At 40.9% G+C, this 23,120-nt stretch overlaps 1 protein-coding gene across 10 annotated transcripts in view; it reads left to right on the top strand.

Moving 5' to 3' along the window:
- The first annotated feature begins 2,767 nt into the window (after positions 1-2,767).
- The window catches only part of LARP1B (La ribonucleoprotein 1B), a 30,725-nt gene continuing 10,372 nt past the window's right edge, over positions 2,768-23,120 (top strand). For 6 of the 10 annotated variants that reach the window (XM_088660339.1, XM_088660342.1, XM_088660338.1 and 3 more), the window contains exons 1-10: positions 2,768-3,746; positions 7,539-7,600; positions 8,596-8,655; positions 11,271-11,442; positions 13,798-13,965; positions 14,080-14,223; positions 14,656-14,824; positions 20,303-20,447; positions 21,217-21,391; positions 22,704-22,873. In XM_088660339.1, the coding sequence (XP_088516465.1) occupies positions 3,380-3,746; positions 7,539-7,600; positions 8,596-8,655; positions 11,271-11,442; positions 13,798-13,965; positions 14,080-14,223; positions 14,656-14,824; positions 20,303-20,447; positions 21,217-21,391; positions 22,704-22,873 (1,632 nt within the window). In that variant the 5' untranslated portion in view covers positions 2,768-3,379. The remainder of the gene's footprint in view (positions 3,747-7,538; positions 7,601-8,595; positions 8,656-11,270; positions 11,443-13,797; positions 13,966-14,079; positions 14,224-14,655; positions 14,825-20,302; positions 20,448-21,216; positions 21,392-22,703; positions 22,874-23,120) is intronic. The other 4 variants (XM_088660340.1, XM_035114228.3, XM_035114227.3 and 1 more) reach the window with 2 other exon arrangements.

The raw sequence follows: 23,120 nt of genomic DNA, 5'->3' as shown, positions 1-23,120 counted from the left end.
TTTTCATGCTGCTGGTCTGTATTGTGAAGAGCCTTCTTGTAGACAGTTGCTGAGTCATTAGGCTCCAATGAAAGTACTATATCCAAATTGAGTAGCCAAACCCAGTTTTAGTACCGTAGGCTCTGCGACTGGGATTGCCATACTCATGGGCTCTACGTAATCTTAAATGGCAACGTTTTATATGAAAATAGTTGACTTCTTCCAAGACAACTCTCCCAAGAACCTGAATTACTCAATAGTTAAAAAACAAAACACAATGCTCATACATAAAAAATACTATTTGACATTTCATATTTGCTGTATCTAATTATTGTCTACCTCCAGGGAATATAAACTATTTGGAGTATGCTTCAGCATAAAGGTGTTCTCAACCAGAAACATCACCTGTTTTGTCTTTGCTATTCAGCCTTGATGACTGTAATGAATGGCATTGTTAAGATGTTCTCAGTTCAATCTTGAATATATGACAATGGAAATCATTCTATATAAAGAACACAATTTCCTGAGACTTGAGCCAAAATTAGTCCTCAATCTTTATGTCCTGTACTCAGAAAGCTTATTTAAGAAGGATCTTATATTTAAGGACTGATTTATCCAGATAAGCACTGTCCATAACCAAAGTAGCATGTAATATCCTTCAATGGACAGTATGAGCCAGTCGTCTTCTTTGGCGATCACTCGTAGCCGAGTAAGATTGTCTTTCCTAAACACGGTTTTAACAATGAGTCCGTAAGTGACTGTGGAGGCCAATTCTGGAACCACACGTCCTTCCACAGTGGGGACATAGGTTTCCGGGTGGATTTGATCACGGTGTGGATTTGCCAAGCATGCCTTCCTCTTAGCATGTTTCTTAACATGAGCCACGAGTAGACAAGCAGCATTGGGTATGTAATAGAATGAACAGAAGCATCTAGCATCCACTGAAAAATACCACTTTCATTTGTCATTTAGGTTCTTCTGATACGTTTTTATCTATTTACATGATTGGCAGGCAGTTTTTTCCTAACCATTTCACACACAATTTTATGAACTGCATGCATTTTAAGTGGCATGTTCTAGTTGCCTTCTAAAATTATTTGTAATTACCGGTATGTCAATTTAGTATTTATGTCATTTTTAAAATACCTGTTTTCCATTCCATCTTGTGGACTTTTAAGAGCTGTGGATTGCTCGTCAGGCAATTTTTTTATAAAAAAAATTATGACCACTGCTCCTTAGAAGTCGACTGTATACATTTCTGAGTTGAACACTGAGGAAGACCATGTTGAAACAGTGTCATCATCTGGATAACTGTCTATTATTTGCTATTATTTGCATCGGCAGAACAGATATCGCTAAGCATTCAAATTATATCACTGGAGGAATTTTATTTTGATACCATATGGACTGTACTCTTGAATATCACTTCGCTGCAACTTATACATTTATGCCCTCATTTTTCATCGGTCCACGTGTTGCCACTGTTGTCTTTAGTCTGGAGTTCGCAACACAGGGGTTAGTTGATTTAGCAGAATGAATTAAAGCAGGTGCAGGGCATTATTGATAAGAGTTGTTGAAATGGTAGGCGCCGGCTGAACCTTATGTCTTCCAGAAAGTAAACAACACCCCTTTGTTTAAAAGGGTAGTTACTGTTTTTCAGCTTAGAAGAATGGAAGCAACTTGGGTTATTGCAACATGTACATAAAATGGAATTACAAGTTGAAGTTGGCTTCTAGCTCCATATTTGGTTCTATTATTATTCTATATTTGGAATGCATGGATTGCTATGATACCACCACTGTCTACTGCTTTGGTGCTTTCTTAAATGTGCATGTCACAAAGAACAGCCACAAAGCTAGATAGATGTTGCAAGTGAAGATGACAGCATCTTTTTAGGTGCAAATCGCTTTTCATGTTTGCAGAATTAATTTTCCAAGAGAAAATCTAGTCGTTTGTCTATTGTGTCATGGTAAACATGTATCAGGGGAGCCTACAGCACAACTGAGTTTTATTTCGAAAGATTATTAGCTACATTGCTCTGGAACATTTTAATCTTATGGAAAGCCATTGTACATTAAGCCAAAACTGAAAGAGGGCGAGAAACTGCCGCATTCCGAATGCGCTCATGCGCTGGTGGAAACTTCAAAAGGCTAGTGCTTCCTCCTACAGCATGCAGCCGCCGGGGAGGGGGGGCAGGGATGTAAATGATCTTTCGGCAGTAAGCTATAATCAATGCAACAACGCTTAATTATATTGCCCAGGTAGTTGTTTTTAAGTCTGCAGTTTCAAGGTAGCCTGCCCAAAGCCCCTTAATAAAAATAAAAAAGCTCCCCAAAATAACCCTTTCCCGCTTCTCCTGAGGCGAATAAATGCTGGTGTGGCCGAAGGTGAGCTTCGTGCACAGGAAGCCCCTTCTCAGGTGCTGACGGGCCGCCTTCTTTCGCGCCCCGTCCCTTGTCAACTGACTTCCTCTCTCCCAGAGACTGGCGTCTGTCGTGCTCCGCAAGAAGCGGCATTCCTTCGGCCCACCCAATTCGAAGGGGAAACGGTGGCGTCCCCCTGAACAACGCCGCCGCCGCCGCTTCCTCTTCCTGGGTCCTCCGTTGAGGACGACCGCGCGGCCATCTCCGCCGCCGCCTCTAGCTTCCTCGTTCCGGGCGGGGCGCAGGCGGGGCTAGCCGAGGCGGAGGAGAGGGGAGCGAAAATGCGAGCTCGGAGAAGAGACGCTCGCGGCCTCCCTCCGCGCTGTTGGCCGTTGTGATGTCATAACGCGCCGAAGGGGTTCGGAGAGGCTCCGCCCTCGTTTTGCAGAGCGCTTCGCCCGTTCGCCGCCGCCGCCGCCTCCTCCGCCTTCTTCTTACCCCCCTCCCTTCACTCCTTTCCCTGACTCTGTCCCCGCCCCTCTTCCCACCCACCCCGCCTCCCCCCGGCGCGAGGAAGCACACACGCGCGACAGCTGTGACGGAGCTCCTTGCCGGACCTCAAAGCAGGCCCCACGAAAACTGTGCCTCGGCTCCGGCGCCTCCTCCTGCCCCCCCATCCCCGTCCCTCAACCCCGGGCGGCCCCTCGGCAGCGACGCGTTCTCCTGTCTCGTGCGCGGCCCTCTCGCGCGTCTCTCTTCTCTACAACCCCCTCCCTCCCCCCCCGGCACGGGGCGGTGGCGGTTGAACCACCCGCTGAGGTGAATGAGCTACGCCGCCCCCGGAGGCCGCTGTTGGGGCGGGGGGGCTGCTTCCCCGCCAGCCGCAGCCCCCGTGGGGCGGGCCAGGCCCCCCGCACGGAGCAGCTCCGCTTAGAGGTTCTTTTTCTTCTTCTTCCCCCTCCCGCCCTACGGCAGCCCCGCGGGGAGCGGAGGGAGAGGGGCGCGCGGGAGGACAGCGGGTGCGGACCCCTCTCGGCATGTCCGCGGCCGCCCCGCAGGCACCACTTCGCGGCGCGGAGAAGAGCGGCGGCGGCGGGGGGGCCCGGCTGCCCGAAGAGAACCATCAGGAGCAGCTCCTGTTTCCTTCCGGCCAAGTGACCGAAGCCCCCCAGGAAAGCGGCTCCGGCGAGGGGCTGCAGCAACAAGAGGGCGGCGACGACGACGAGGAAGAGGATAGTAGCAACGGCGACAAGTGCCAACCGGAGCAGCAGCAGCCTCACGCCGTCGAGGCCCCCCCGCCCAAGGATAACCCCTGGACCCGCTGGAAGCCTCCCCCCGTCTCCGGCGGCAGCTTATCCCCCTCCAGCGCCTCCGCCGGCAGCGAGCTCGCCCCGCAGGACTCGGGTAAGGAAAGGGCTGGGCGGGCAGGGAGGTTGTGTTTTGAACTACTGCGGGGACGACGAGAGCCCCGCGTGCTGCTGCTGCTGCTGCGCCTCCTTCTCAAGTTTCTTTAAAGCGTTCCCTCTCTTTCTCTTTCTTCACCCTCCCCCGCCCGCTTTCGGCGGCGACCCCGAATGACACAGGCTTCGGAGAAAGGCGTGTGCTTGCTTGCCTCCAGCCATCCAGCCAGCCGGTGCCAGGGAGCTCTTTTCAGCCTTGCCTGCCCTCTCTCATGTTGCATATATGGTCAGATTAGGAAAATGAGCGTGAAGAGGTGTGGCTTCTTCTGCCTTGGAGTTGTTTTATGAGGTGGACGGTGAGAGCGAAGCGGTTGGGAAAGCCAGAGCTCAGTTGGCGGCGGTAGGGATGCCTGGAAGCGAAATCAGCTACTTCTTATGGGGGGACGGGACTGAGAAGAGATCCAGCTTGATAGACGTTGTGGTGGTGGGGGGACACTGTTGTAGTTCCACTATGCCCATGCAGAACTTTTCTGTGTTTTTGTCCTTCATTATGCCTGTTGCTTGGTCTGCTTCGTGTCAGAATCCTGTGCGGATGCCACTTGCCTGCAGGGAATAGTTTATTCCTGCTTGCATATAAATCACTGTTGTGTATGTACCTCTGTTGTATGCATATATACTGCAGTTCTACATATTTGTGAACTTGTACGTATGGGTGGTGCTATAAATAAGTTTACTTCCAAACAAAAACTTAATGAGTTACATATGGAATAGCCTTTATTCTTTCTTCGGTCACTGTGCATGTTTGTCAACACTTGGCATTACCTACAATAAAACTGAAATTATTGAATTATGTATAGAGTTTACTTCATTTTTTCTTAAGGGTGTTATTCATAGTTTAGGGTTCCTGTGATAGTATGCTGGTGGAAGCAAATTCAAGGCTTTTAAACATATACCGTATTTGCGCTAACAGGTCTTTAGAGAATGATCATTGTAGTAATTAGTCATGCTTTGCTTTGTAGTTCATGCTTGATGGTCTTGCAAGAAACTTTAGCATGTACTGTACTGTATATAATTTGTGGATCACAAATCACAGTATGCCACCGTGTAGCAGGAATTATCATGAAATGGTATTCAGATTCAGCAGCAGTAGTTGTAACACTCTTGGAGATAATAGATGGTATTATATTAGTGCTCTGGGACTTAGCTAGATTAAAGTGATATAACAGTACAATTTCAAACTTGGATAAAATAATTCATTTAGTTGAATTCTTAAGTACTTGCTCCCTGATAAATGTGTTGAATATCCTAGCTTAAATACCTTAGAAATAAAAATAGAGTTCTGCCTTAAATAACTAGCTTTTGTATTTTACATTTAAAAAATAGGGAAAGTAAAAGGTTAATTAGCATTAATTAGGATTTTGTTAAATAATTTGTTTTGCATATCTTCAACTTTCATGTAATAAGTTCAATAAGTGATGCTATGCAAACTGATTCTACACAGTAAGCCTGCAATTTATGCACATTTAACTTGTGTACATTCGGCTTTATGTGCTTGCCTAGACAGATAGTTACTCAGGCACTACCTTGTAGTGCTAGAATAGAATATTAAAGCAGCCGTGTTCAAAAAAGATGCTGTCAGATATGATATGCCTGACTAGTTCTTGCTCTAAATGTGGTGGTGGTTAGTAATATATTATGCAACTTGACCTTTTCTCCAAAATGCTTAGAGTGGTGTTTATGACACTCCCCATTGGTCTCCAGATTGGGGGTTGCCTGAGGCCATCATGGTGCACATGGTTGCCACTTTGGAGAACCCAATAGTACAGTACTATTCCTCTTCAATACAATGAGCATAATCTCTACCACACAGTTGTTGTTTTGATCATAGTACGTATTTCTCTTTTGGATAAGTTACTAACTCACATTTAAAATGTGTTACATATTAAAAAGGAATATATGAGAAAGTAGTACAGTGCTGTGTATAGTATATCTCTTCCATCTTAAATTCCTACAGTGTACAGCAGGGGATCCCATTCTTTTTGGGCTCGTGTACATTTGCACTCCTCCCTAGGTTGTTAAGGGACCCAGGTGGCGCTGTGGGTTAAACCACTGAGCCTAGGGCTTGCTGATCAGAAGGTCGGCGGTTCGAATCCCTGTGACGGGGTGAGCTCCCGTTGCTTGGTCCCAGCTCCTGCCAACCTAGCAGTTCGAAAGCACGTCAAAGTGCAAGTAGATAAATAGGAACCGCTACAGCGGGAAGGTAAACGGCGTTTCCATGTGCTGCTCTGGTTTGCCAGAAGCGGCTTTGTCATGCTGGCCACATGACCTGGAAGCTATACGCCGGCTCCCTCGGCCAATAATGCGAGATGAGCGCGCAACCCCAGAGTCGGTCACGACTGGACTTAATGGTCAGGGGTCCCTTTACCTTTACCTTTACCTAGGTTGTTAAACATATACTGTACAGAGAAAGCACCCCCTCCATCTATACTTGATACTTTTTGATAGGACTAGGAGTTATAGTCCTATAACTGCTAGTTATAGTCCTATATAGTCCTCCCATCAGATGTCAAAGAGACAAACTACCTGATATTTAGAAGACATCTGAAGGCAGCCCTGTTCAGTGAAGTTTTTAATGTGTGACATTTTAATGTATTTTAAATTTTTATTGGAAGCTGCCTGGAGTGGCTGGGGAAACCCAGCCAGATGGGCGGGGTACAAATAATAAATTATTATTATAATTATTATAATCTTTTCCTCATAACCGCCAGAAAGATGCAAACGATTAATTGAAATTAGATTAATTTAATTATTTAGCTAGCCTGCTAAGCACTAGATAGATTTTTGTTTTAATTGGATTTTGTTTATAGTACACTATTTACATTCTTAATGTTTGAATGACTTTTTGAAACTAGACTGTTTTGTGCCTTTATTTTTACTTTTCATATGTCTGTTCAGAATATGATATGGAGAAGACATGAAGCATTAATCATGTATTAGTCAGCTATCTGACAAATTTGTAATATTTGCCTTGTATGCTAATACAGTACAAAGTTTATAAGAGTACGATATTTACTTTTCCAGAATTTTGTATTCCATATGTGACAGCTGTGGGGGCATAGACTGAAATATTTAAGTAGCTGTCTGTTACATATATCTATAAGCATAATGGTAAAGTAAGAATTCGTCTGACATAGACTGGATATTTGTTCTGAAATCTACAAATATGAACTGTGCCAGTTTCTGCTCATAAAGCACTAACTGGAGTATAAAAATACATTTTTAATCTATTCTTTTTCGAACAAAATCTTTTTTTAAAGCTATCATAAATTGAGATTGCAATGCATCTTTATTTTTGTAATATAGTCTACATGTGATTTTCAGTCATCCAGTTTTATATAGGATCCTATATATCCTATCCAGAAGTCCCATTGATAGGATTGATAACAATGGGATGTAGTTTCTGGTAAGTATGGATAGGATTGCAGCCATAAGATTCTAATTTATGTGAGTTATTTGATGTGAGTAATCTTAGCATTTTACAAGGCTAATAGCAGCATTCAAATTAGAATTAACACTTAAGCTAATTTGACAAGCTGAAAAAATGGTTTTTTTCAAGTTCGATAGTTATCCAGTTAATTAAAAAAATCATTTGTACTTTGTGGAATTTCTTTGTTTCAACTTGTACTTAAACAATTTGAGAGCAGTAATTAATCATACTATTTAAATTTTGTGATGAACTTGGTTTTGTTACTCTTTCTAGATTACTTGAATCACATCTTTCTTTTATTCATTTTAGAATTACTGAGTTCTGCTAAAGTCATAAAGGCAGGAAAATCAAAAGTAAAGAAATCGAGTAAGGTATGTTTTAGGAGTCCAAATCAGTTTTATAGTCTATTAATTCAGGTTTAAATTATTATATTAGTAATTAATACTTTCATAATTAATTATTAAATTCATTTATTGTAATATACTGATAATCCTGTATTTGCATATTTATTTAAATTATCATAAGAAGGACTTCATTGATACCACATACTTCATATGAATAGGTTTTTTAATATGGAAAAATAATGGGCTTCACCCATATTACTGAACTGTTGAAACAAAGCTTTTAAGTTACCATATTATTCAAGTTCAGGAAGAAAGATAGTGCTGGTGGTCTTACATGAAATCCTTTTCTCATATCCAAATGTTGCTTTTTAAAATCTACTTGTATATGCTTTTTGGAAAGTGGGAGTACCCAGAAATTAAACTGTTGAAAGTTGTTTTAAAGCAAAACAAAAAAGTTTATTAAAGTTTTATTGATACCTTTTTCAGAATAGCTATTATCTTACAATATGGTCTATCCTTTGAACTGAACCAGGGATAAGTTACTGTAGGAGCATCTTAAGAAGTAAAACAGCTAGTCTGAGTGTTGTATGTAATTTTCCAAAGTGATGGAAAAGTTTTCCTTACCAAGAGTTATACAGTATTGGAAATAGAGGATAAACAGAAAAGCTATGTTTACTTGCTGATTTTAGCTTCAAGCAATTCACATCCATTGATTGTTAATTATTATGCAAATTACTTCATAACATTAATATCAAATTTGAAAAGACTGCCTTCATAAAAATGTCTGAACACATTTTTTTTTAAAAAAAAAAAGGTGTATGGATTCAGAATTGCTGACCACATTGCTGAGTTTGCTTTTACACTGTGCTATTTTGCGAGTAAGGATATGTAAGAATCAAGAATTTTTGTTTTGTGATTTCATTTCTGTAAAACTGTAGCATAAATCCAGTGTCAGATGGGGGTGCTTGCTTGCTATTGAACAAATGTTTCTGGACAGTAAGATGTGTTCATTACCATTGCAGGCAAATGACTTCAGTGATGCATCAAACTGGCCAACACCAAGTGAAATCGCCAACTCTGAAGTAAGTACACTTCTAATATTTCTTTGTAACAACAATGAAGTTTGCCTCTTCCATGTGGCAGGTATCTCTTGCCCCATAGAAATAACAAACAATATTGTACTCTTCTGTTCTCACAATTCTGCCTACCAGCCAATTTTCTCCTGTCTCTGCACTGTCCTCATAATGCTCTTTTCATAACAGTATTGTAACTTTCCCAGCTTCAGAATGCTAGACAAGCTTAGGTTCAATGTGGTAGCAGAGGAGCTAGCAGCTATAAAGTACAAGAGATGGAGGTGAGCAAGCTGGTCAACTGTTAGTCTGCTTGTAAGACTAGTTTACAATGAAGGCAAATTTATTTTCTTAACAAGTTTAAATTGCAATGACAACTTTTACTTATTTCTAGATGGCTTTTCTTTTCTATACACATAAAAATAATTTCATATTGTGACCTTTGCAAAACACAATATCAATGAGGTATGATAGAACTAATTGATGCACATAATGTTCAGTTCATTCTTAAAGCATATTTGAGTTGTACAAGGCTGATCTGTTAATTAATGACAATTGTTTTGCATACAAATGACCTAGGTATCTGTTTGGGAGATCAGCAAGGGCAGCTAGACAATTTGCAGAAAAATATTTTTGGGCAGCCAGCCCTCATTCCCTCTCCTAAAACATTCTGTAAATAGCTCATGGTTCTCTACCCTATGCCACAGGACTCTTGTAGCTGGTTTTTCTGAAGTATGATTTAGAAATCTGATCGATTGTGGAATTATATGGTACTTAAGATGAAAAGGATCAGTCCCAATCTTCTGTCTATGGCAGCAAAACCCATTGCAACCTGTGTTCTGCAAAGCTAAAACTAGAGTCCCAATCATGGTTTATTTGGGAGAAATAAACCATAAGCACTGGTTTGAATGTTACACTAATGCAAGGCTTGTGGTTTGTTGCTTCATCTGAACAAACGAAGGAATGAAATGGGAGCACTTAGGTTTAAACAACCACAGGGTTTAAACAAACCACACAACTTGGATTAGTGTTACGTGAAACCCTGTTTGAAGGAGAAAGAACATGGACCACCATCACTGCTGCAAGAAAGCTGCTCCACCCAGAGTTCTGTCTGAGTGGCTTGTAGTAACAAATGATCTGTCTCTTTGTAACTCACCTACATGAAAGTGGTTTACAGAGAAAGCTACCATTGCTCAGCTGGGGTAGATACCAAAAGTGGTTTTGAAGCAGCAGCAATTGCTTATTTCTGCAAGCTGCCTCCAAAGAAAGAAAGAGAAAGAAAAAGAGAAAAGGAAGGATTGCAGAGGAGCCTGCTAGTAGAAGCATGTGGGGGAAGAGAAGGGGGGCCATAATGGATTTTACTATTCTTACATTAGCTGGAAATCTAACTCTACTAAAATGGAATATAGTCATACCTTGGTTCTCGAATGCCTCGTACATTTTGGATCCCGAACACAGAAACCCCAGAAGTAAGTGTTCCAGTTTTCAAACTTTTTTGGTAGCCGAATGTCTGATGCGGCTTCAGCTTGAGTGCAGGAAGCTTCTGCTGCCAATCAGAAGCTGCACCTTGGTTTTCAAATGGTTTTGGGAGTTGAATGGACTTCTGGAATGGATTATGTTCGAGAACCAAGGTACGACTATTCGGTTATACATATATATGAAAAGGCAGTTTTTATTACTTTTTTTGTAGCAATAAACAAATTTAACAATGAACTGAGGTAGACTTAATCAGGTTAATAATATACGACAATATTGACAACACTTCGCAAAAAAAGTCCTTCTTGGGTTTGTCCATATGTTCTTGTGCTCACTGATGCGATTGGGGAAGGCAATAGAGGAATTGTGGTAACAAGCCCCCCTCACATGTTAATTGTGCCATGTAGCTTGCTTTTGCAGGTTCCTTGGAAACATGTACAGAGCCTTCATACATATAGCTGGCTCTGAACACGTGTGAATAGGGACTGTACAGATCATACATCGGCAACCTCCAGCCCATGGGCCAGATCCGGCCCACAGAGGCTGTTTATCTGGCCCATAAGCCACCCGGTCACCGAGCCGCCCGCTCGGCAAGTCCCCCGTGCGCTGCGCTAAACTGGTGTGGTGCAGCACGGGGACTTGCCGAACGGCACCAGAAATGGTGCCTGTTCCTGCACAGAAGCTGGAAATCATGCCTGTGCAGGTGCCGAAAATCGCTTCTGAGCAGGCATGATTTCCAGCGTCTGCGCAGCCGCAGAAGCAATTCCAGTGCTGCAGACATGCGCAGAAGTGATTTCCGGCACCCCGGACATGCACAGAAGCGATTTCTGGTGCCCCGGACATGGGCAGCGTGGTGCTGGAAATCACTTCTGCGCATGTTCGGCCCACAGACAATAGTCCGTTGGAATGCTCCGGCCCACGGCCAGAAAACGTTGTTGACGCCATATAGTATAGCCAACACATATAAGTTGAGGCTGGGACTTTCTGCTGTGATTCTGTTCCTTTGCATATGTCAACTGAACAGTTGATAAAAGGACAGTAGGAAAGAGTGGTTTGCTTTTTTATCATGGAGCTCAAATTTGGCAACAGGGATGGGATGGCTGCAAATATTTGAATGGGGTTAGGATTAATTTTTTTCTGTTGTGTTACAGTGTAAAAATATAAGCAATCAGAATAAAAAAACACCAATCAAAAAGGAGAAAGAAGAGAAGAATGAAAGGAAGAATAATAGCAGAATCAAAGAAAACCTGGAAATAAATCCGGATATTCCTGGCGAAAATGTTAGTGAAGATGAGGCTCAGATTAACAATCAAAAGAAAAAAGGTTGGTCTGGGCTAGCATATTAATAACGTTCTCTATAACCTCAGGTATCATGACTAAATTTAAAGAATGGAGCTGTAATGTATGTTTGTGCTCTTGATTTCTGACATTCTTGTTAAGTTCATTGACAGTTTTTTAAAGGTTGCAGCTCTAATTTACGACTGTTTCAATAGTGCTTGTTCTATTGTGCTTGCACAAATCTTGCTGTATTAATATTTTAGAATCTAGCAAATCTTAATTTTCTTAAAAAATTAAATTTGGGCATTAATTGGGCTTGAGGGCATCCTGAGCAAGTTTGCAGATGACACCAAATTAGGAGGGGTGGCTAATACTCCAGAGGACAGAATCACACTTCAGAATGACCTTAATAGATTAGACAACTGGGCCAAAGCAAACAAGATGAATTTTAACAAGGAGAAATGTAAAGTACTACACTTGGGCAAAAAAATGAAAGGCACAAATACAGGATGGGAGACACCTGGCTTGAGAGCAGTACATGTGAAAAGGATCTAGGAGTCCTGGTAGACCACAAACTTGACATGAGTCAACAGTGTGATGCAGCAGCTAAAAAAGCCAATGCAATTCTGGGCTGCATCAATAGGAGTATAGCGTCTAGATCAAGGGAAGTAATAGTACCACTGTATTCTGCTCTGGTCAGACCTCACCTGGAGTACTGTGTCCAGTTCTGGGCACCACAGTTCAAGAAGGATACTGACAAGCTGGAATGTGTCCAGAGGAGGGCAACCAAAATGGTCAAAGGCCTGGAAACAATGCCTTATGAGGAATGGCTTAGGGAGCTGGGTATGTTTAGCCTGGAGAAGAGAAGGTTAAGGGGTGATATGATAGCCATGTTCAAATATATAAAATGATGTCATATAGAGGAGGGTGAAAGGTTGTTTTCTGCTGCTCCAGAGAAGCGGACACAGAGCAATGGATTCAAACTACAAGAAAGAAGATTCCACCTAAACATTAGGAAGAATTTACTGACAGTAAGAGCTGTTCGACAGTGGAATTTGCTGCCAAGAAGTGTGGTGGAGTCTCCTTCTTTGGAGGTCTTTAAGCAGAGGCTTGACAGGCATATGTCAAGAATGCTTTGATGGTGTTTCCTGCTTGGCAGGGGGTTGGACTGGATGGCCCTTGTGGTCTCTTCCAACTCTATGATTCTATGATTCTAATTTCTATATAAAGAAATTTCATTAGCTTTTTCTGTGTGACGATCAGTAACCTCATACTGCAAATGCATGCAGATGAATCCTTAGATAAAATTTTAATCTAAGGCAGAACACAAAAATCATATTCAGAAACAAGGAGCTGCTTCAGCACTTTGAGTGCATCACATGAGTTTTGTCATGGGAGGGAATTCCTTAATCCTCTGACAGTGTCTTGTTTCCCCACAAGTCACTTAATGAGGTGGCAACCAACCTAATATCCTGCTTATATTACAGGAAAAACTCACATAGGCTAGAAGTATGAAACAGATAATGTTCATCTGGGATTAGCATAGGTTAGGTTTCCAAAGAGTTCGAAGGTAGAAAGGTGCAAAAGAGTGAGCAGTTATAATATTAATATTACTGCTATGACATAAAACTGTTCACTGTCTCCAAAGCACAATAAACTGAATAGTATTTTCAGTGCTATCACCACAGAATCTATGAACGTGGTAAAAGGCACAGTGGGATTAAATTTATGAAGAATTGCTTTAAAAGAGTGTCCTTTTAAGATCTATTACTGCAGCAGTCTGATTTTCCCGGGTTTGCATACATGCAAGGAATCCCCACAGATACAACAGCTCCCTACCTTTCATTTTGTGGAAGGTGCCAAAAATGAAAAGAGGCAGAGCTATCATGCTTTCCTCCACAGCTCCCCCTCATCTAATAACTTGCATGTTTTCATACTGTCTGAATAGGACTTCTGTAAACTCCAGTTGAAATGAAAATCATCTTATCACCTCCCAAAGTGCTCTCTCAAGTGTTTGAAATTTGAGTTTGGACTGTGCATAGGATGAGAAGCTATTTCTTGTATGTTCAGAACTAATTTTCATGAAGCACTGTATTTTTCCGTCTATAAGATGCTCCCATGTATAAGACACCCCCTATTTTGGGGGACTCAGATTTAAGAAAATGAAGGGAGATGGCCCAGAGTATAAGATGCCTGCCTAATTTTTGACATTATTTTTAGGGAAAAAACCTAGTCTTATACACGGAAAAATACGGTAACTTTCAGAAAGTTACTTTGTGACATTTGCTGTTATTCTTAGAATGAATTCATATGTGCATATTTATTCAAAATGTGGGAACTAGTACCTAATAAATCTAATATATTTTATAGGGTTAATGGGTATTCTTAACAGCATTCTAGTTCTGTATTTTACACTTGAAGGTAACAAGCACAAATGGGTGCCACTTCATTTAGATGATATGAAGCCAGAAGGCCAAGATAGACCAGGATCTCGGAACAGTTCAAGATCTCAGCCAGAAACAGGCAAGCTTGTGCCACACAACAACAGACGCAATGAGACAAGAACTAGTATGTCATCTAAATTTTATTGTTTTGTGTTTGTATTTAATTGACAACTACTTGTTGTTAAAACCTCACTTCTGTAACTTTAGGAATCTACATTTCTTCTCCTGTTTCTAAAAGGCTGGCGACGGGATAGAGAAAAACGAGATGATCATGATGAAGTCTCTAGTGTGAGAAGTGAAGGTGGCAGTATTCGAGGATTTTACAGAGGAAGAGGAAGAGGCAGGGGCAGAGGAAGAGGACGTGGAAGAGGAAACCCTCGAAGTATGAAAATAGAAATTATTAAGAAAAAATGATTTTGACAGTTTGAATAGTGTCTATTCTCATAGGAATTAGTTATTTGCCATTTATGTCCTTCCATTGTGAAAATTGTCCTCCTATTCCCTGTTGTCCTGTCATTAAGCAATTATTGGTTCCTGAGAGAGTGTCCTTTTATCCCATGATTATAATGTTACTGAGAAACTTTGCCATGTGTTTTCTTAAAGTATATTTCTACCCCATGACTCCTGTATATATGGTATATTGTAAACTGCTTTGAGGTTTTTTCTATAATCAGGTGATATATAATTTTTATGAAATAAATAAAATAAAATGTTGACTCTCAAATAATTCTAAACATTGACTAGGTCGAGGCTTTCTATTTTCACATACTTAGACTCATAATTTGTATTAATTCACTTTTCCTCCTTCCTGAAGTGAACCATGAATACTCGTATGGCTACCGGGAACAATATAACGAGAGGACTGACCAGCCATTTCAGCCAGATCTTAACACTAGTATGATGTATTACTACGATGATGGAACAGGAGTGCAGATGTATTCTGTTGATGAAACACTACTAAAAGAATACATTAAACGCCAAATGTAAGTAGACGGCTCTGTGTTTATGGTGCAGGTGGCTGGGGAAGCGAGATGTTAAACTTTGTCCCTGTGCAAGACTACATTCATTTAATAAGCCAATTGTTTCAAATAACCTGTGGCATAGGTTGGAAATGCTACAAACATTTCACTGTGAACTTTTAATAAGAACAGATCTTGAGTTTCTTGGTGTTATAAACCACATGCAATCCATGTATACATACATCCTTACTCCATTCTGTCTGGCATTTTGTTGACATTGTAACTTAGGTATGCTTGTGTTACGGTATAGTAAGACTGTGTACATATGAAAACTTTGTAATTATGTTGGCTTGGAAGTAATTTTGCCATTCTTAATTTTTCTTTCCAAAGTACTTATTGGTGCTTTGTCATTGTGTTTGAATTGAAGAAAACAAATGGCATATAGCTATAAATGGAAATGTTCCCTGTATTTGAATGGGTTGTGAAAAGCCATTTGGAAGGCTGGTTATCCAAATCCCTGGAGAAAATTATTGTTGTTATTATTAATTAAATCTCTGTACTGCCCTTCATTCAAGGATCACAGGATGGTTCAGACATTTCAGATTGTAGTGAAGGGTTTATGAATTAGCATAATGCACACCCTCTTTTGCCATAGTTTAATGGTGGCTTTTGTTGCTCTTGCATTTTATGTGGCTTGTTGCTTGCTTGTTTTGTTACAGTTGATGCAAATGAAAAAAAGAAAAATAAATTTGGTTTATTGGCAGATAAATTCTGGCTTAAGGCTGTCAGTTTCAATTTTCCCCAGTTATTGTTGATGGGCCTTGTGAAACCTGACAGCAGACATACAGTTCCATTTCAGATTAATCAGCTGGCTTCAACTGCCCTTAGACACTACTTCTTTGTGGTCAGATTTCTGAGCTTGCAGAATCCAGATCCTCTAAGGTAGAACATGATGGTGTCCCCCTCTGATGCTCAGCACATTGTTAAACCAAATATTGGTCATATATTCAAGTTCTGCTATTAATAGTAGGGTTTAGTCAGATATCCCAGTAGGGGTTAAATTATTCACAGTCTCCTTAATTAGTTTGGAAATTTCCAAGCCTTATCATGGAATGTGCTACTGTTCTTGGAATGTTAGAGGCTTTTTTCATCTTCCAAATACCATAGTTTGGAAGGTCTTACAATTTTCTAATTGGGTGTCTGTCCAACCTTTTGTTACAATAGGTCTTCATTTTCTAAATTATTAAGTACTAGAATTTCTGGACTATGTTTACAGATTCTGCAGCCATATAGAAATAAAGCTTTAAGACAAGTTAGAATATGCATAATTTAATTTCTTGTATTGCTAATTATAGTTTCAATTAAATAGCTGGCCTTGAAACCCTCCTCCCCCAAGCTTTCTATTTGTTCTTAATCGGGATAACCTTATAAGAGAGAAAATTAATATAAGGTGCATACTGTACATTGTTGTTGTTTTTTAAACCCAACCATAATTTGCATTTGTTGCCATAAAACTGCACTTCCTTATTTTCTAAGAGAAACCTTATCGGAATCATTTTGAAAATTAATATAATTGGTTCCATTCTGAAAATAGAATTCAGATAAAATGAGTTGCTACCTTATCAGTTGCTACCTTTTGAATGTTGTGTAGAATTCAGAGCTAAAATGATTATGTATTTTTGTCATCAATACAGTACCTCGGGTTGAGTACACAATCCGTTCCAGGGTGCCATTTGCACCCCGAAAAGTACTCAACCTGAGTGGCGCTTTAGCGCATGCGCGAAGCGTGCAGAACACTTCTGCGCATGCGGCGTGGCGAAACCCGGAAGTAAACACTTCTGGGTCCGCTGAGTACTTAACTCGAAAATACACAACCTGCAGCGAATGCAACCCAAGGTATGACTGTATTGATTTGTTGGGTTCCATGGTTTTTTTTTGGGGGGGGGAAGGCCTAGAACCTTGAGGGTATGTCTTCTTCCTATTTCATAGTTTGGTAAAGTTATACTACCTATTTCTTCCTTCAGTAGCACCTTAAGGAATTTTTTTATTTTACTTCGACCCAGACCAACACGGCTACCTACCTGTAACTACCTATTTCTGTCTCCCATGGGGTTGTAGGATATTATTTCAGATAACCAGTAACTGATTTCAATAAGCTATAAGTCTGTCTTGGGCTAATTTTTGGGGGGACTCCAGATGTACATTTTTACACTTTTCGAACCATATCTACTCTTTGCTCTTGAGAGCATCTCAGGAACCTTTATTATTAACTCACTTATGGAAATGTATTTTTCCCCTTCTTGCTGAGTTCCATATTTGGACACTTTTCAATATCTCAGAGATAAGAATCTTGGGTTTCTTAGAAGCTCCTTCAAACACTTGAGAGCATTTTCTAGGTGACCACAGTGAATATAAGCCAAGACAGGGGTGTAGCAATAGGGGGCGGGGGGGGGCGCCCCGGGCTCCACTCTGCGGGGGACAGCGCGGTGCCCCCTCGCCACCTCCACCGACGGCCGGTGCATGCGCCCGCGGCTTGCTCAGCTCACGCTTTGATTCTTTCTGCTCGGGTCAGTCACTACGGAGCGGGTTTGGCGCTGACGGCAGCGGTGCTGGAGCTCTGCCGCCGTCAAACTGCGAGCAAGCTGTGGCGTGGAGTGAGTTTTACAGGGCGGCCCTGTAAAACTCGCTCCGCACTGCGGCTTGCTTGCAGTTTGACAGCGGCGGAGCTCTAGCACCGCTGCCGCCAAACCCGCTCTGTAGCGCGCGCGCGTGCAGCGTCCCTCCGTAGCGACGTAGGGACATGCTGCGCCCCTACGTCACTACGCAGCACGTCACTATGGAGCGGTACCAGGGCGGCCTGTACCAGGGCGGCTTGCGACGCCGCTGAGCCAAGAATTTTTACTTCCCAGATGGACTTTAAATTGTCACTTTGTAGAAAAATATATTCTGCTTTAAGGCAGAGAATATGTTAGTATCTTTAGGCAGTTTCTTTTTACTTGTGTCTCTTTCAAGGTTACTGAAGTACATGCATATCTTCCCGATCTTTTCAAAGCTCATCCCTTTCTTTTATCCACATCTTTTAATGTTTGTGTTTTATCGTATAGGATATGCATCCCATGGTGGTTTTATGATAGTATAAATTAATCATTCTAAGAATTGCATTTTGTAACTTAAACTTTTTTCCCTTTCCATGATGATGCCATTATTACTATTATTCTGGGAACATACTATAAATAGTTAATGCTACTTTGAGGTAGTTGAAGGAAGGGCCACTAATAAACTTAACTCCATTACATGACTATAGTAGTGGCTACTACTATACGCTCATAAGAGCCTTCTGGATCAAGCCAATTGTCCCATCTAATCAACCATTCTGGTGCTTGTGAGAAACACAAGCAGAAACACCCCACCAGGTGCTTGTGAGAAAGACCCAAGCAGGACCCAAGCAAAAGAGCACTCTCCCTTCCTGCCATTTCCAACCACTAGTGTTCTGAAGCAAACTGCCTCCATGGCCTCCAACCGTGTAGCAATGGAAAGCTATTGATAGTTTTATTCTCGAATACTGAAGTTACACATTATTGATGCAAGGTAAAGAGAAAATAAAATGACTATTTTTTTAACTTTGGCATTTACTTCTGCACTGTATTGAAAACAAGGATAAGATCAGCATGTGTCCCCGACTGTGCAGTTTGTTTTGTTGCAAATAATTATACCTTCAATTCATATGATATTGCTTATCATAGTAGGTGTGTGTACTCGATTGCATATTACTCCTGTGTTTTTATACAATGGCTGTTCATAGTTGGGGTGAAAAAGCATTCTGCTGCCTGATTGAAGACAGGAAACAGTTAATAGTTTGGCTTCTGCTGAGTAGACTCCTGTTCATATCCTGGTTTTCCTGAGAAGGAAAATCTCTTCTATGCCCTTTCTTCGCTTCAACTGGCTCCTCTTTCTAACCTGTTAATTTTTCAGCACCTTTTATTTTCCTTATCTTTGTCTTATGGAAGAAAAAGAAACCTGCCTTCATCTGTCTGCCTTTCTTATTTTCTCTACTCTTGTGGCTCTTCCTGAGAACTCCTGCAAAGAAAATCAAACATGCTCTGCACATGGAGAAAGAAAAACAACCCAAGTCTGTCAAACCTGTGATTAAGATGCTGCCAAATCTGGGTTTGATGTAGACTGCTTTGATCTAGAGTCCTACCAGATTTTGAAATCATAAGGCTTCCTTTGCTTCTAGTTTCATAATAGAACATCCTAGGGTGAACTCAGAACCAAAAAGTGACCAGAAAACATGAATGACACTGGTTTGTCAGACCTGATCGCAAATGCAAAGGTGTGGAGCAGGTGGGAATTTGCCCTACATGGAAGCCCAATAGCCATCTAATTATTGAAGACTGTCAAACTGAAATGGAGGGCATTTCTGAAGCCCAAAATAGACCCTGTTCCTCTCAGCCAAAATTGCCCAGGCAAGGAGAAGTTCTTCCTTTGATGGAGGAAGCAAATAATAACTTCCCAAAGCTGTGCATTTTATCTGATTTTGCCATAGTAAAAACAGGCTTCTGAAAAAAGCATTCAGAGGAATTGCCCTAATACATTCCTTCTCCTCAACTCACAGGCAGTTCTCAACTCTGCAGATACTTTTCAGAGGATGGCACAAGCCAGCTTGAGGACTTATCAGAAGAGTCCCTCTTGGTGGCTCTTCTAAAGTAGGTGGAGAAGTGTGTATGTTTTTCATCTTCCAAACTAGCTACCAGAGAGGGTCTCCTTTCTGTCACCCATACAAGACAATTTAGAATACTGTACATGTGTGTCTGCAAAACCTGTCGACCAGAAATTCCTGCAACAAGTTTTCTACCTGTAACACGAGCCCATTGTCTTTCTCCCAAGATATAGTTTCACTTTGGAAAATTGAGTTTTGTTGGTTGTTTTTTCATCCCAACTGTGAATGTACTATTGGCTACTTACTGTGAAAGGTACTTTTTTCTAGTTGGGGGTTGAAAAGCAACCAAGCTTCAGTGGGCCCAATGCATACCAGGCTTCATTCTCTCCTGTCCTGAAGCATCTCTCAGTCCTCAGTCAAAGCACTCAGTTTTTGCTATCTTCTTCGTGAAATTCCCTCTTCGCTCCTTTCCCCCTGTTTCTCCCCACAGAAGCAACCCTCTTTGCTTTCCTCTTTAGGCCTTTAGCAGACAGCAGTGAAACTAACAAGTTTACTCAGCAAAGCTGGGGGAGGAGCTAACGGTCTGTCTTCACTCAGGCTAGCATAAACCATTCCTATGACTGCTTTTACTGGTCATGGTAAGTGAAGCAATGGTGCTTTATTTTGATAAGTTATTTTATTATTATTTAATATTCACAGTGGTATAGGATGATATCTTCAAAAAGTTAGTAAAGTGAGAAAACAAATATTTACTACAAAGAAATAAGTAAGCCAGCTTTGATACAGGGTGATGGTAGTTTAGAAGAACATAGTGGGCTAACCAAACATTCTTCTTTATTTAGTGAGTATTATTTCAGTGTAGAAAACTTGGAAAGAGACTTCTTCTTGAGGAGAAAGATGGACCAGCAAGGATTCTTGCCTATTTCTTTGATTGCCAGTTTCCATCGTGTGCAGGCTCTTACTACAAATGTTAGTCTAATATTAGAGGTAAGCCAATTTCAGTTTTTAGTCCCTATTGTAATATAAATCATTTTTCGGGAGGGGGGAAAATCTTTTTTGGAAACTTGAATTAGAAATGTCAACAAAACTTGCTTCAATTTTTTGTCTAACCTAAAGCTACTCAGTGCTTCAAGATCCAGTTTTTATAAAATAGTATATTTGAAATAAAAAAATACCAAAGCAACACATGTCTAATATGCAAGCTGATTGATATAAAATGAATTTCAGCATATTTTTGTTATTTCACTTGCTATTGAGGGCTGTTAAATGTAGAAATACGTGTTCCTTTAAAAAAACACAAACAACTAGTAATACATCTTAGTAAAGCAGAATACGTTATTAGCTCCTTACCAGCAAGAAGAGATACATTGGTCCTTCTTGGTATCAATCCTACATTGTCAGGAATAATTGAAACAATTACAAAATTCATTTTGAAAGAAATAGGTCAGAACATATCCATTGGAACTATAAAAAATAAGTCAAGATGTGGTAGCACTTTTGGGGTGGACTTCTTGTTTCTAAATGGAAGTGTATGATCTCTCGGACTCTTGCAAGATTTAGGAAACAAGCAATCTCTGCTCTTAGATACCCCTTTGATACAAAGAAAAAATAGATAATCAGAAAGGCATTGTTGGCTTCATGATGAAATGTGAATCCTATTGATTAGCTAAGTATGTTTTCGCTGTAGAAAAGGTGTAATATATATGAAACAGCCATTTGAAACAAAAAAGTGTTTATTTGTATTTGTGTCATCTAGGCTTTAAAGGACAGTACAGAAGTAGAAATAGTGGATCAGAAGATGAGGAAAAGGGTAGAACCAGAGAAATGGCCAATTCCAGGACCCTCTCCACGCAGACCTCCACAAACAGACTTTTCTCAGCTTATTAACTGTCCAGAATTTATACCAGGCAAAGTTTTTGGTTCACATACTGGTAAGGTATTTTAATTTCTTTTTCCACCTAACACTGAAAAACATGTGAGCTTCTGTAGGTTGAGGACATGCACAGAACTCCTTTCTTGTGCAGTAGGCCACCCCAATGCTACTGTCCCACTGTACTGCTTGAAGTTTGATCTTACTCCAAGGGAGCACTAAGTTGAGGGTTCTTTAGGAGAAAACATCTTTCCTATCTTGGACAATGAGCAGCCTGACTTCTATGGCAGTTGCCTTCCTTTTGATGACACTTGAATATGCAGGTAGATTGGCTAAGGTGGCAATACCTGCACTAGAATAGATCAGTGTTTCTCAACCTTTTTTGGGCCACGGCACACTTGTTCCGTGAAAAAAATCACGAGGCACACCACCATTAAAAAAGTTTTAAAAATTAACTCTGTGCCGCCCTATATTATAATTATGACTGTAAGAAACACTTGCCAAATATTGCTTTCCAGTGGGTTAGTGATGTTTATTGGCGGCCGCCAGGCTTGTTTGCACTGAGCTTTGGGAAAGAGGAGGAGAAATATTGCTTTCCGGCGGGTTCAGTGTTATGTATTGGCGGCCGCCAGGCTCGTTTGCAGTGAGCTTTGGGAAAGAGGAGGAGAAATATTGCTTTCCGGCGGGTCAGTGTTTTTTATTGGCAGCCGCCAGGCACGTGACAATGCAAATCGCCCTTCTCGTCGCCGCACGTCGCCGCACACCAGCCAGCGTCTCGCGGCACACTAGTGTGCCGCGGAACAGCGATTGAGAAACGCTGGAATAGATCCTTCATGAGATTTCCTTTTCAGCACTAGCTGATGGGATATCACAGGGCTTGGAGTGCTTTGCCTCCCTAGATAACTACCAAGACACTTGTTTGTTGCTGCTTTTTTGTTTCCACTCTTGCTACCTGTTTTTCAAGTTGCCTGCCATCTAGTAGACCTTCTCTTGCCATGTAGTTCAATTAATGGTTGTAGTTATCTCCCAAAACTGGGAATGATTTCCTCTCTGTCAGTGATATAAGTGTTGTTGGCTTTGACGTCTGAGTCAGAGGAGGAATCAACTCTTACATTTTTCTTATTACTGTCCTACCAACTAAACAGGAGGGGAACGTGACAGTAAATCAGTGAATGATTCAAAGTTACAGTTCTACACTTGTCAACTACACCTTACATTTTAAAATATTCTGTAGACTTATTTGTATTAAAAGACATACCAATAAGGACATGAATGGAAAAGTAGGTCAACTTCATGAAGGAAAAATAGTAAGTCCAACGATAGTAAACAATAGCCTGATCTGTTCTAAATACAGAAATAATTTTCAATCTTAGAATCTGCACCAAGTTCTCCAAGAATGGGAAGTCTAAATACTAAGAAAAGCAATGAAACAAGTAACCTTCAAACTATGTCTAAAGGATTATCTACAAGCTTGCCAGATCTGGACTCTGAACCTTGGATAGAAGTTAAAAAAAGACATCGTCCATCCCCAGCAAAGCCAAAGGTATTGTAAGATGTTCGTTTTACAGATACTGTAAAAAGTATTTCAGAATACAGTAGTTCTGTGCCTGGAATGCTAGAGAAATAAGGCACATTCAAATGAATTTAGAATTGGTGATAAAATGAGATTACTATGTGTTGATTTCTCTCTTGATTTTTCTGGCTAATTTTATAAAGGCACTATGTGTCAAAATACCGTAGTTGATCATTTCCTGTGCAACTTTGAAAATGTGGATTGAGACATGGGATGT

The sequence above is a fragment of the Zootoca vivipara genome, chromosome Z1 (assembly GCF_965207765.1).
Source record: "Zootoca vivipara chromosome Z1, rZooViv2.hap1.1, whole genome shotgun sequence".
Taxonomy (NCBI): domain Eukaryota; kingdom Metazoa; phylum Chordata; class Lepidosauria; order Squamata; family Lacertidae; genus Zootoca; species Zootoca vivipara.
This window is presented reverse-complemented; position numbering and strand designations above follow the sequence as displayed.